Raw genomic sequence first — 14,785 nt, 5'->3', positions numbered from 1 at the left:
AAAAAGCTTAAGGTGAGATTTTCCTGTCATCCCTTGCCTCCAGGAGCTGGAATCTGATGAAGGAGGAGTTGAGACTCAAAAGTCAACAGTGCCGTGTACGTACAGTGCGTTTCACGTGTGCTCCAGGACAGCCTTAGACATAAGATCAAAACTACAGCATAGGTGAAAGCATGTGGAGAGTGGTGGCCGAGAGCAGGACGTGTCAGACAACAGGTACAAAGAGAGCAAAGGACAGAGGCGGCTCCTGGCGCGTACGGAGTCCTGATGGGCACCTAGCGTATATATACGCCGTGACTGTTCGTCATACTTTGTTTAATTGATTTTAGATTTTTGGGGTGGGATGGAAGTGGAACAAGGTAATTGCAGTTTCCATTAAGAAAGTTCTCCATAAGCCCAGGACTCACTGAGCCCCGGACTTCAAATGAGTCCAACGAAAGCAGGAAACAAGTAGTAAGTTCCATACGTCAGAGTGCTAATGCGCTCCCTGCCCTCTTGGGAGGTGCATCACTGCCCGACCTATTTTCCATGCGCATGACTGAATAGGTGAATCTCCTTGCAAGGATCCTTCCTTTGTATCTCAGGTGTCTTGTCTAAGTAATCACTTACTTTAAAGCATTACCATCATCCTTTATAAATGCTTGCATGTGTGCTAAGGGACCATAGTTCACTTTCATTTGGAGGGGTCAGAAACTCAGAAAAAACAAGTCACGCTGTTTATACCGAGTTGAGAGCAGACTGGGGTGCCCTTAGATAAAGCCACGTCCTGAAGATGTGAGACACCGCTGGAGACTGCTGGCCAGGAAAGCGAGAACGTCTGTTCCTCCGTGGGCCTCTGACAAGTCAGAGCAAGAGGCACGAGTGTTTGCGTACCAGCTCAGCAGCTGCCTGACTTTCCAGTTATATATCCTAAGCTGATGAGGCAAATTTTATTGGGGGACCTTTTCATCTTAATTCCACCATTGCAAAAATTTCCCCCTAGCAGAGAGGTGAGAAGGCAGTTAAAGGAAAGGATTAAGGAAAGCAGAGATCTGTTTTAATTCTTTGTGAATTTATTTAAACTGGTCCCAACTGTAAGTTAACTTTGATTGCAGCACTGATCTGAAGCTGTGTATAATTGCTTTTTCTACAGAAATAAATGGGGAAGATAAAGTGCAGATGGTAAGGTCAGTGGATAATTATTCTATTCCAAGATAAAAACTGAAACTTCATTTAAGAAACCAGATACAAAATATACCTTTTAAAATCCCAAAGATGATCAAATAGCCTGTTCTGCAGTTATTAAAGTGTTCATTACAGCCCCAAGTCAGTGAAGGATTTAAGCACGTGCGTTAGTTTAAGCACTTGAGTAATGCTGCTAGAGGCAGAGGAACTACTCCGGGCTGAGTTACTGAGTTGATTATGCACCTCACTGATTTGGGATCTGACTGAGAATTACAGATCAACACTTTCTGAAGCAATTAGGGGCTTGTCTCATGAACACTTAAGCCCAACTTACATGGCTGTAGTAGAATTCAGCATTCCAAACAGGCTGTGTGCCATGGCAGTGAAGGGCAGACCTTTTTCTTAGCCTGGTTCCCTAGCCGCTTTTGGTTGTTGGTAAAATTCCCTTGTGCTCTCAGGTAACAGCGGGTAAATCGGTCTGACTAAACCGCGGGTTGCCACGGCGAGTTATCAGTCCCGGTGCTAGCTGGGTATGTCCCTGGGCTTGCAGCAGAGACACAGTGACTGCTGCCCTGTAGCCCATCAATAGGTAGGGCTCGGCCGTATCAGTGGGTTTCTGAAGTTTGTGGAGCAATCTAACGTTGACTGATCACAATAACAGTCTGTGCATACTTTTAACCTGTTTTTAAGTAACATCTATTAACTTAACCTCTTCCCTTGAGGAAAAGGAAAGGAATACATGGATAGGACATGAGTAGGTTATCGCATAGCTAGGAGGTAAGAGCAGCTCAAGCCTTGCATTATGGTAAATGCTGGGAGAACTCAGCTGTCTGCAGTTGGAGCGGCTGCCCAGCCCGCGGGCGTTGCTGCCCTGCTGGGTGCAGGGGCCACGCAGGTGGGGTTGATCAGCGTGGGGTAACGAGGGAGAGCTGAGCCCTGGGGCAGAGCCCGGGGAGGCACTGACGGCCCGGTGGTGGGGAGTGAGGCTGGCAGCTCTGGGACAAGGAAGGCAGACTGCGCTCAGGTAGGCGAAAGGCTTTTTTATTTCTTTATTTAATTGAAATTGATGCATTATGTTATAGCTGTGCAGAGAGGTTCTACTCCCTGAGTGTGTATTCTGAAATATTACGTGTATTCTGGGAGACTTGCCTGCCCCAGTAACCCTGCTGGGAAGCCGGGGTTGGGCCACGAGGAGAGGGCTTGAACTGCTGCCTTCTGTGGGTAAGAACCGGCCGAGCTCTGAGGGGGGTGAAGCTGTGGTGTGGTGCCTCCGGCGCTCGCTTCGGTCGCTTCCTTTGTAGCCCGATGCACGTGTTGTGGGTTGTCGTTCGGTGCCTCCTCTGGATGAGCCGCCCTTTCTGTGGCTGCGTGGCGATGGTTCATCTGCGCTGCGGCGATGGTTCATCTGCGCTGCTGAATAGCCGGGAAGCAGGGCTGGTAAAATGGTTCCCTCTGGTTTTAAGGTTTAAAATGCAATTTTAAACAGCTGTCTGGAGCTGCAAATGTTCTCTGTGCTTGAATTTGTCTCTGTTGAGATGCGAGTACTGGTTGCTTCAGACAAAAAGAAGGGGGGGAGCTTTTGTTGTCTTTCAGAGAAAACAAAATTTTGGACTATTCATCAATAAAAGAGAAATGTTGTTAAAAAGCTCTTAAAACTCTAAGAATATGATCTAAGCAGAAGGAGTACGCTGTGTTGTATAAATCATGGGTTAAGAAGTGTTTTTAGGCTTTCAGCAGGAGACAAGTATTTAAGTTTTTTTCAAACAAAATGTGCTTTGACAGACTTCCTAGGTGGCTGCTAACGTTAAGTGATGTCTCACTGTGATGTGTAATGGCTCGTCAAGCTGCGCAGGGGATCTTGTCTCCGAACCAGAGCCTGGGTCACAGCAACATCTCCAGCCTCGAGCATATCAACCTGCTGCAGGCTGGGAACCCCGGAGGTTCAACCCAACTGGTGGTGTCCCTTCGTGGCCGCCTTGAAGCACTGGCCGCCACAGTAGATCCAAGTCTATAAATGGGGAGAGAGCAGTGGGGAATGCCGCAGCAAATCCTCTGGGTCAGAGGGAAGTGAAGATTTAATAGGGCAAGCAGGAGGTAACAGTAAACGCAAATCTTCCCGTTTGTCAAGCCTCTGTGAAGTTGCTCTTGTAAATCTGTTAGTTGTTACGCTGGGGCTAATGTGTTCAACGGGCTGGCTCGTGTCCAAGGCTGCAGCTTTTGCAGGTAGCTCTCGCTGTTCCGCTGCGTAGCAGCGGAGAAAAAGTTTGATCTGAGCCTTAACTGAGCCTTTGCTTTCCAGCTCTGTCAGGTAAGTGAGCCGGTGCCGCTCACCTCATCTAGCGGGGCTGAGGTACGACGTGGCGGGCTGTGACTGGCAGTTGTTGGCATGGCCGTTGCCACCTGTTGCTGGAGCAGTTACTCGCTTTCGGTTGCTTTGCTGACCCTGCCGCCAGCAGGGCTGGGTACGAAGGGACAGCAAACAGTAACGCTTGTCTGGCGTCAGAGGTTTTCACCCGATCTCAGAAAATGCCTGGCTGTTCCCCAAAGCACGATGAGGTCCGGTCTTTGTCCTGGTTAACAGCGTACTGCAGGTACCGTCTGTCGCCTGGTGGTGAGCTTGAAAAACGGCTGCGGGGCTCTGGGTGGTTTGGCTCTTCAGGCTGCTCCCTCACAGCTGCCCCAACCCTGAGGGCTGAGCTCCGGGCCCATCCGAAGCTGAATGTCGCTTTAGAAAGCCTCAAACCAGGGCCGCAGCGTAGCTCTCTGCTGGGGGATCGTGGCGACTGTACGGACTTCGCCAGGGTCGGCTGGCGCAAAAAGCGATAATATAAAATAGCTTTGCTGACCGTGAATTCCTGCCCCGGGAGGGTGGCAGCTCGCCTGGGGGACCACGCTCTTCCTTCCCCCACGAGTGCTTAGCGAGGTGTTGTGGGCTGCGGTTTTCTGCCCAAAGCCCGGGTTTATGTGGAGCGCGATCTTTGCCTGCCTTCAGGCTGATGAGGAATCTAAAGCCACAAAGTCCTCATATCAAAGCAAATAAGACCAAGGCTTGCTGTAAGTCCTCGGTGGGGCGGAAGGTGGTGAGGGGGCGTGGGAGGCACCGTATGGTTATTTTGGTGGGAATGAGGACTTTTTTTTCTGGCAGGAGCTGGCAGGGTGACCTAGCGATCAGCAGGGTGCTGCCACGCGCTGCTTCCCTCCGCAGATCTGCTCGAGCCGCTCCGCGCGGAGCGACAGCACTGAAGGGCCTCTCTATCCGAGATGAGCGCCCTGGTGCCGGGAGCTGCTCCTCTCTAGGCGGGCCCCGCTCGCGGGCCGCGTCGCCCAGCGGCTGCCGCGCTGCAGGAGGAGAGGCGCCTTGCTGCAGGTGGATGAGGAGCTGTTGGTGCTTCAGACAAGCAGGTTGCGACCACTCGGATGTAACTGTGGCCAGGCGAATATCAAACTGTTCTAGTTCGCAGCTGGTGGAATACAACCTTTATGCTTGAGGATGGTTTTTTATTTTTTTTTTTTTAACACCCTTGCCCTTCAAGTTTAATTGAGAATTAAATTCATTATTTCATATTCTTTGTGAAGGACAGCAAAGCTCAACTTATCTTAAGCTTTTTATTGTTTGCATATGAAACATCTAGATAAGATGGATGAAACGTAAATTGCGCTTTTATAATGCCTCGGCCTTTTCGCTGCAGGACAGTACAGAGCTGCCGCTATTTCCAGCATAAAGCTGTCTGGCAGCAGTGTAACGTTCCTGGGATTAATTAACGCGCTGCAATGTCGCTTCCCCTGAGGAGAGGCAAGCAGCCTGCGTTCCCCTGGCAGGGCTTTTCCCCCGCTCCCTAGGTGAAGAGGTTGTGGGGGGCTCCCGGGGGCTCCGGGCGGCCCTGGCGAGGCGCCGGGTGGGTGCCCAGCTCCCTCTGGATGCGCGGGGCCGTGCTGGAGGTGCCTGGCGCAGCCGGGGGCTGCTGCAGAGCCCGCGGGTGACCCAAGCTGCCGAGGTTGACTGCAGCCAGCGGCCGCCCGGTGGGAGCCCGCGGAGCTCCGGCCCCCGGGAGGCGGCGGGAGGCCCCCGGGAGGCGGCGGGAGGCCCCCGGGAGGCGGCGGGAGGCCCCCGGGAGGCGGCGGGAGGCCCCCGGGAGGCGGCGGGAGGCCCCCGGGAGGCGGCGGGAGGCCCCCGGGAGGCGGCGGGAGGCCCCCGGGAGGCGGCGGGAGGCCCCCGGGAGGCGGCGGGAGGCCCCCGGGAGGCGGCGGGAGGCCCCCGGGAGGCGGCGGGAGGCCCCCGGGAGGCGGCGGGAGGCCGGGTCGGGTTGGCGCGCAGGCTGGGCCCATCCCCGCGTACCGGCCAGGCTGCGGGCGCCGGCGGGGCGAGGAGCGGGAAAGGTGACGGGGCTCTGAGGAACGGCCTGGAGGGGCACGGGGGTGCGAGGCGGCTTCTCAGCATGGTTTAGTGCCTCAGTAAAACGAAATTATGGAGTTCTTAAACCACGAAATAACTCGGCCCGTCGTATCCGGGGGGGGGGGGGAAACAACGTTCTTTGGTAATTGCAAATGGACTCAACATCTTTCAGCCTCGTACGTCGGCGCGGGGGGAGGGCGGCAGGGCCCCGGGGACGCAGGGCTGCAATGGCCGGCAGCCGCCGCCGGGGGGCGACCGCGGCCCGGGGAAGGGGGGCCCGCTCCGGCCTCGCCCCGCTCCGGCCTCGCCCCGCTCCGGCCTCGCCCCGCTCCGGCCTCGCCCCGCTCCGGCCTCGCCCCGCTCCTCTGCTGCTCGACGGGGTTTGTTGGAAGGATCCCGGTTACGGCAACCAGAACGCGAGGGGCCCGGTGCTCGGCCCGTCACGGGAGCTGAAGAGCCAGCTTGCCCGCTGCCCTGTAACCGGAGGCCTCTTCGCTTTGGCTTCTAAGAGGAAACAAAACGAACCGTGCTTGCAGAAAAGACACCCGATTGTAATTTCATCTGTGGAAGGGTGTCGGTGGTTGACAGCTAATACAGCGGGAGGAAAGCAAATGGGCTCAAAGGCCGTAAGTTAACAAGTCAATCTAGTGAGAGCAAGCTGTCAGACACAGCAAGGGCTATAGGCAGAAGCTGTAATGCTGATTTTTTTGTTTTTTTAATCTTTTTTTTTTTTTTTTATCTTACATGAGCTAAAACTTGTCACCCTTTGCTTCAGCACATTATTCCAAGAGCTTCTCTGTTGCAACAGGATTTCTAGAAACAGGAGCTGCTTCTGTCACGATCGCTGCGTATTCCTGCCCGAGCCAGAGAAGGGTTTTTAAGGTGCGCCCCGGCCCTGGCCCCGTGGCCACCGAGGCCGCCTTCGGGGCAGGCCGCCTTCGGCACAGCTTAGCGGCAAGGCGTCCCCAGCCCCGGCGATGCCGGGGGCTCTGCGCTCCCCCGTGGGTTTCTGGGTGCCGGGGCCGCCCTCGCCCATCGCGAGGGTCCCTCTCTGGCCGTTTACCCCCAGGGCTGGCCCCTGCGACGTGGGTCGCCCCGCATCTGACAGGCGCGAGCGTGGGGAAGGAAAGGGGGAAATGAGGGGAAGCCCCCTCCCGCTGCTTCACTCGGGACAAGCGAAGGGCAGGGAGGAGGGGAAGAACCGCGGTAAAAGTGACGATGGAGCTGGTGACCTCCCCACGCGTCAGCCCGCGCATCACGGCGGGGCCGTCGCCTCCGTCCACTTCTCTCTTCCTGCACACCTCCCGCGTTTTCTGGTCTTTTAAACATCTTGCTCTGACTTCTAACCCCAGAGCGTATCTCCCGCTGCTTAGCGAGAGGTGCGTTCATCGGGGACGGGGCCACCATTTCCCCGAGGGTGAACGCTGAGTAGGCGAGAGAGTGGAAAGGCACTGAGCACTTTTCGGCTTTCTCTCTTGGTGGTAAACCCCCTAGGACCCGGCAGCACCTGGAGTCCCGCTGCTCGGGGGGGTCGCAGCCTCCCAGCGCCGCCGCTGCGCGGGGTGCGACGCCTCGGCGTCCCGCGGGTCCCCCAGCACCGGCTGTCCTATGCAGCACCGTGTTACTGGAAATCTGCTCCCGTTTTAATTTGGCTCCAAGTAGGTGAGGGGGAAAAAGGCCAGACCACAATTCTGTAACACTCGCTTTATCCAGAGCAAAGATTTATTCACTGAAAAGGTTCCTACATATCCAGAATATCATTAGCATAGAGTGCACTTCTTATTTTTCCTGGTTGCATAAACTAATACAGAAACTGTTGGTAATACTAACAATTTTTAATTAATTTAATAGCAATTCTGGAAGACACTCAGTTGATAGAAAATATAAAAAAAAAAAATTTTTACTGTACAAAGTTTACATCACATTTGAAAAGAAAACGTGTCCATTTTTACCATATTACAGACTCCATTTACATTCACTACTGACGTGTGGCTTTTGTAGCAGCATTGTACAGCCAGCTTCACATTTACAACTCCGCCGCGGCACAGGCTTACCGCCCTTCGCGCAGGAGGGGCCGGAACGCGCGACCGTGAACCAACGCAAGCGAGCGGCGGGCGCCTGGCTGGCAACGTGTTGCGGGGTAAGAGAGCTCCGCTCTCCACAGCGCTGCAACTCCGCTGCTTTCCATCGATTCCCGGGTGTCTTACACCAGCTGATTAAAACAAAAACTATCCCGGAGCTGGGAATCGGTCTCTGCTCTCTGATGCGCTGGGTCCAGGAGGCTGGGTTTTGCTTTTAAGAGCAATTTGTGGGTGTTAAGCACAAAAGCGAGGTCAGGTTGAATTAGAAACCCGAATCTCCTGATTGAAGGTGGGTTTTGAAGCCCCTCCTGCCCCGAGCAGCAGGGCAGCGTTCCCAGCGGGGCACCTCCGGGTGCTGCTGGGGCTCAGCGTGCCCTGGGGCGCGGCACGAAGGGGCGCGAGGCCCTGCCGAGGAGCAGCGGAGCTCTGTGGCTGGGAGGTCTTCGCGGACAGTGTTGGAATTACGCCTGAGGGCAGGCGCAGGAAGGACAAATGGTGCTAGGTTTTTTGGGTGTTATTATTTTGTTTTAACCTGGCTGGTCGTCCCAGTGCTGGCTGTCCTTCTCCTAGCCAGTCGTCATCTTAGGAAAAAAAAATTGAGAATGTATTGCTTTCCCAGCGTCGTTCTTGCACGTTTGCACCGCAGCGCTTCTGCTGATGACCGGCAAGGAAACGCTGCCTGTTTGCAAGCTGGTGACTGGTTCCCACACTGAGTTCCGGGTGTCCCAGCTTTCGGGCCCTGCTTTATGCACGCAGATGGCAGAAACCGAGCGAGGAGCACACCACGGCCGCTGCCGCGCTCGAGGACGGAGCAGGCCCACGGGCTGCTCACGACCACAGCCTACAGAGCAACGATTTGCATCCAGCCGCAGCCTCTGCTCTTTGCGAAGGCAGGACGCAGAGTGAAGCCTAGGGGGGTTTCGGCCGAGGGGTTCGTAACGTTACTGGGGTAAAAAGCACGTTTCTCCCTGCGTTAGGTTTGGGCTGTGCCGTTGTTATTTAAGCAGTGCTTGCCGGGAAAACAACTTCTGCTTAAAACCGCTGACACACAGAAGTATTGAGAGAGCACAGAGAGTAGCAAGTCTTGCAGAGAACCAGGTGGTGTGGGTGCAGCACCCCGTGTGTTCGGAGGGGGTTATTTGCTGTCTACCGGTGGGGGAGAGGAAGGAGGTCGAGAGAGTACCGCAACGCCACGTGTGGCTACCGCCAAACCAATTCTTTCTTTTCTAGCTGAGACACATTTAAAAAACCCTATCAAAATATTTGGAAGAGAACAGAACTGAGTTGCACATAGTAGTAGCAGTGAAGCTCTCTGCTCAACAGAACTCGGTAATTTTTTTGTTTCACTTGATTTTCCACGAAAGTCAGCCACCTGTAGGCAGCCAAGCTGAGGGCCCGTCACCTTGCCGGCCTCGCGGGGGACTTCAGAGCTCCTCTCCCTGTGATCCTCACGTCAGACCCTTGTGGTGACGGTGAAAGGTGTAGAGGGGGGTGCAGAAGGTACCAGTGCTGTCGGAGAAATGACATTTGGGGACTTCCAGGGAGCCCTAATGAACTGTCTCAACAAAACGAAGTAGCACAAGGCCAGGAAGGATCTGAGCGGTCACTGCGCGATTCGGGCCCTGCCTGGCCGGAGGCGCATGGGAATGCGAACGGGCGGCGAGAGGCAGCCTTTGCTAACGCTGCTTGCAGTTCACTTGCAGTGGGATAACGCATCTGTCACCTGAAATGCAGTGATCAGACGGAGCCTGTATAACCTGCGTGTCACACATCGGGGGGGGCTGTCTTGAAATTAACCTCTGCAACAAGTCGGAGCTGTTGGGTTGAGCCAGGTCCTCTAGACCCTGATGTAACCTGCCTGGCTGCAAGATACCTGTTCTTAGTTTTCCCTAAGAAATTAATACTAAATTTTTTAAAACAACAGCTTGCAAACTTAAATGTGACCAGCTCTAGGAGCTGGTAACGCTGTGTGTGTGTGTGGGGGGGGTGACTTTGAATCTCTTAACAAGCTCTGGGCATCAAGGCCTTATTTAATGCGTTGCTTAGGGATGGCTTTTTCCCTTGTCGCGTCTCTCCCGCCTCTCCCTGCAGCTCTGGAAAATATCTTTTCTTCTACAGATGAAACGGTGACTGGGGCAGCATGAGCCAAGTCTGGTTGGTCAGTGTGGTATTTCCAGAAAAGAAAAAGGGGGTTAAAAGAAAAGGTTTAGGGGACTAGAACGTGTTGTGCCTAAAACTTCAAAAGAAGAATTAGGCCCCTGTGCACAGAGCTGTAACAAGTCGTTTTTATTTTTCGAAAGGCCAGCAAGTCTTAAGCTTCCTACGGGATTGTATGAGAACAAGCAGCTTTTATTGCGAGTTCTGTGTAGAAGAGCGCTTGAGTCTTTAATGGAGACAGCCTACACGGTCAGAACCTCCTAGCAGAAGGAGGTTTCTACCAGTGTAACCCAACGCAGGGTACGCCAGAGCTCGGCCCAACCCTGCTGGCACAGACCTCAGAGCTGAACGATTGGTGTGGGCAAATCACAGTGCAAGAGATTGATTTTTTTACTTTAACTAAAGAAAAATGCGATCTGGAACTGCACCCCCTTGCACTGGACGCGTTGCCATCCTGAAACGAGCCAGCTCCGCTTCTCTTAGGGAAAACAAATACTTCGAAGGCAGAAGATAGCTCCTATTTACCACAGACGCGAGAAGGAACTAGAAATAGTTCTTCTTTCTTTCAGTGCTATTTGAGAATGGCTGTAGTTAAACAATTCACCGTTTATTATGTTTAAAAAAATATAGTTCACACAAAAGTATCATGTAAACATTCTTTAAATAACTGCTGGTGCTCAGGCAGAATTCGGACTTTGCAAACAAGCCAGGCCTGTGAACTGATGGTCGTGCGGCTTTCAGCTGTGGCTGCACCACTTTCATAGCTTGGAAGGTTCAGTGAAGACTTCTGAGGCTTTGTGTAAGCAGGCAGACAACGTTACCACAAGACAATTACACACCATGCTATATCTTTTGATTACTTGGTTCCAGGATTCCCAAGCCAAATCTTTCAAAACGCAGGACAACTTTGCTACTGTTAATGCTGAAAAGAGTAGGGAGGGAGAGGAGAAGGGAGGGGGAAAGAGTTATTTATTTTTAATTTTTCTTACAAAGCTACAGTCCTATAAAAGGAACTAAAATGGGTTAGATTCTGATCTCATACAACTTCAGATCACCCAGAAAAGAGGCTTAAGTAATTAAGCAGCAAACACATGAACTTATTCATGCCAACCTCATCAGCGGAAACATACAGCACAAATCTGGTCTGCCTCATACTGGAGAAACGGGAGGTTTTCCGAAGTACCTAAGGTGGGTGGAAGCCCTACGCTTGGTTTCAACGGGCACTTGGTTTCCTTGGAGAGACCGGCCAGGAGCCCGCAGCTCGCGCCACAGCGGCCAACGAGACCTGGGCAGGGCCAGGAGCACGGGCGGCCAAGCCCCCCCAGGCATGAAAGCCCCCCCTGGGCAGCGCTAGCAGCCAGGAGCACCACCAACGGGGCCTGAAGCTCTGCCAGCTCGACCAGGGAGCCATGGGCTCCACCCGGCAGAAAGCCATGGCCTCTCTACGCTCTGCACCCACCATGATGGACACAGAGCTCCGGCGGGAACACGCTGCCACCCCGGTGTCGGCTGCGGGGTGTGCCCTGCTCCTACGCCAGTCACCGGCTCAAAGACGAGCCGGCGGGGGAGAAGAGCAGCCTGGCTGAATGGAGAGCTTGGGCTGGAACTCAGGGAAAAAGGAGAGTTCGTGGCCTTTGGGAGAAGGGGCCGGCAACTCGGGAGGGCTGCAAGGATGTTGTGAGGTTACGCAGGGAGAAAATTAGAAGGGCCAAAGCCCAATTAAAACTTCATCTGGCTACAGTCATAAAAGACAGTAAAAAACGTTTCTACAAATACATTAGCAACCAAAGGAGAGCTAAGGAGAATCTGCATCCTTTATTGGATGCGGGGGAAAACACAGTGACAAGGGATGAGGAAAAGGCTGAGGTACTTAATGCCTTCTTTGCCTCAGTCTTTAAGAGTCAGAGCAGTTGTTCTGGGGGCACCCAGCCCCCTGAGCTGGAAGGCAGGGACGGGGAGCAGGATGAAGCCCCCATAATCCAAGGGGAAATGGTCAGCGACCTGCTGCACCACCTAGACACACCCAAGTCTATGGGGCCAGATGGGATCCGCCCAAGGACAGGCCTACTCTTCGCTGGGTAAAACACTGGCTGGATGGCTGGGCCCAAAGAGTGGTGGTGAATGGAGTTAAATCCATTTGGCGGCCGGTCACCAGCGGTGTTCCCCAGGGCTCGGTATTGGGGCCAGTTCTGTTTAGTATCTTTATCAAGGATCTGGATGAGGGAATCGAGTGCGCCCTCAGTTTGCAGATGACACCAAGCCGGGCGGGAGCGTTGATCTGCTGGAGGGCAGGGAGGCTCTGCAGAGGGCCCTGGCCAGGCTGGGGCAATGGGCCCAGGCCAACAGCATGAGAAGGGAAGGAAAAAATGACTTACAGAAGTTTCTTTTTAAGAGGAAGGGGTGTTGTGACAAGGTACATCAATTGGTTAAAAAACCCAATGGAACAAACCCAAACCCATTTGCTCCTCTTTATAGACTGCAGCAAGTGCATAAAGATGTCTTTTCCTTCACCCTTCAACTGTTAGCATAGCTAAAACTTTTTCACTTCAAAATGCCTTCCTACACACACACACACACACACACACACACACACGTCAGGGGACGGCAAGGCAGACAGCCTCCATATGCGAACTCTTGCAGGAGACCTTCTGAGAGAATGAATATGTGGGTGTATTCGTCCTCACTGAAGACAGTAAAAATGTCTCTGGTTCTTGGTGCATATTATCCTCTGTCCCTACCCTCTCCCCTCTGAAACAAGATATTTTTTCAAAGTCATGAATCAGTAGAGAATGAAAAAAGACCTTTTCTAGAAAGGCACGTGTTTGCTGTGTTACCTACAATTCTGCAAAGCCCCTAACGTTAAGTCAGACATTTTGCTGAACAGGGGATGTAAACAGAAGCAAATCACAAAATTCAAAGCACTGGATTTGCAAGGGGAGGAGACGGAAGAACCGAAGGGTGCTCTTGCTTTCCTCCTCTTTACGCAGCACTGCAGCTGATCCCAGCTGACCCATGTGGGCCAGTTCTGGACACCACTTGTGGCCTGGTCCCCGGTAGGCTACGGCACCGCAATCTGCTCCAAGCAGAGCAAGGACCATCCTTCTTTCCACTCAAGAATTGCACCGGCTTCATCCAGCCCCTGACAAAACTGACCCTGGCTTCAATGCTGGCTCTGGTCCCGAGGGAGAACCGGCACAATCTGGCCCGTAACCCTTGTTGGTTCGCAGTGCAAGCGGAGCGTTCAGTCATCGGCTGTGCCTGTGAGAATGTACCTGTCACCTTCAGTCACAAAGCCACAGTCCCGCACTACGGATGACAGGCATAACCTCAGACTGCAGCTAGGAAACTGCACCCCTCTGCCTCGTGAGGCTTGTGGCAAGTCCCACCCGTCTGAGGAAAACGCCCAGCCTGCGGGGCAGGACAGGCAGCAGGCGCTGTTGCTTGCACCCGATTAGTTAGAGAGCAGATCACGAGGCCCTTTCCAGGAGGAAGTTACAGCCTGCTGAAACGCTTCAGAAGTGAAAGATGGTCACGTTGTTAGACAGTAACTTCTTGCAGACAGGAGTTGTTATTCAAGCTAACAGCCCACACCAAGCGGAAAAAGGCAGAAAAGGAGAATTCGGATAAAGTGTTGATTATGTCCATGGGTTAATTTCGTGGTTTGTTTTTGCTTTTTTTAAATGGAAGGTGATTGTCCAAGTTGCCGGTTAGGATACAACACATGGAAGCATGCAAGGTGGAGCCCATTATTGCACCAGTAGCTATAACCTACAAAGAAATATGGGAGGGAAGGGAAAAAGACACCATGAGAGTTAGTTTTCAGTTATTTAAAGCAAGCCCTTGAGAACTACAGATTATAAAGCTTACACCAGAATAAAGCATGGGGTTAGTGCAACGTTTCTCAAAGGATTTGTCAGAGGGGATGCGAACGCGTCTGTAGAGGGTTTTGAATCCGAGTAGGTCTCTGGCTGGCGTGGCTGCAGGGAGCCTCCCAAGTGCGATGTGAATATAACACAGTTTGCAGGGGATGAACAACACCCGAGCTGCCTGCGCTTTCATTTCAACGCGCGCTAATTCAGCTGTGGATGCTGACAATGAATACTGACACTTAAAGTACTTCTCCCCTATTAAATGCTTTGAGCAGAGAAAAAGTAGTAATGTATGCAAATTGACAGGACCCACTTGTGGGGGCGGAGGGGGGTGCTGGTCCGTCTACCCAGGGAAAATAATTAGGGTAGCTATGGCATAAGACATCGTTCTGCAGTTCCACATGCTGTTCAAGAATAACTCCCTATGGAAACGCTAATCCAAAATAATCACTTGGCCAACTGCTCTGGAGTAGAGCATTCTCATGAACTGGCTGCCCAAATGGGAAGCATTACTTCAAATTCATTTCCAGTGTGATGTTAGAGGACAGTGCGAGAGTGTGATTGTCTGCAGGGGAGTGAGTAGGCAGCCTGGGAAGGTAGGTGAGATGTCAAATCAGTCATCAGAGTTAATGATCCAACACGAGTAGGTCTTATTGTATGGAGAAATGAGGGCATGAAAGTGTTGACGCACAGAACCACAGTGTTGGAGTACAGTGTGTTTCTGTAGACGGGAAAACACGTTACCAAAGGACACTGCTGTATCATGCAAATCTCCTGGCAGAAGAACTGCTGTCTTCGTAACATAACACGACTTAAACACAACGATCTTTCTTTGAGGCAAGGGAGGATTGGTTTAAAAAAATGGGAGGAAACGTCCCAAGTGACGCTGGATGACTTGAAGGAACGGATAATGGAAAAGCGCGTACTCAAGGTAGCTGGGTGTAGATCTGGCCAACGCAAGCTGTGCCTGGAAACAGGGTTTGGTATGCTTTAGGCCAGAAGAGAAAAAAAGATTGTTTCTCTTAAATTGTGTCTGAAGGACAGATAAGAAGCAGCAGTTACATGCAGGTCCATTTTTTAGCTCAGATTTTGTTGGTTTCTCTTTAAATTTGTATTTAAAAAAA

General features: G+C 52.6%; 1 protein-coding gene across 2 annotated transcripts in view; it reads right to left on the bottom strand.

Moving 5' to 3' along the window:
• Nucleotides 1-7,374: 7,374 nt before the first annotated feature.
• KSR1 (kinase suppressor of ras 1) overlaps nucleotides 7,375-14,785 on the bottom strand; it is a 76,075-nt gene continuing 68,664 nt past the window's right edge. For both annotated transcript variants that reach the window (XM_087751826.1, XM_087751825.1), the window contains one exon: nucleotides 7,375-10,714. In XM_087751826.1, coding sequence (XP_087607952.1) covers nucleotides 10,636-10,714 — 79 coding nt within the window. In that variant the 3' untranslated portion in view covers nucleotides 7,375-10,635. The remainder of the gene's footprint in view (nucleotides 10,715-14,785) is intronic.

Source organism: Nipponia nippon, unplaced genomic scaffold (genome assembly GCF_047370975.1).
Source record: "Nipponia nippon isolate SJK-2023a ecotype South Korea unplaced genomic scaffold, ASM4737097v1 scaffold_15, whole genome shotgun sequence".
NCBI classification, from domain to species: domain Eukaryota; kingdom Metazoa; phylum Chordata; class Aves; order Pelecaniformes; family Threskiornithidae; genus Nipponia; species Nipponia nippon.
The sequence above is the reverse complement of the archived record's forward strand: the minus strand, read 5'-3'. Positions and strand labels throughout refer to the sequence as shown.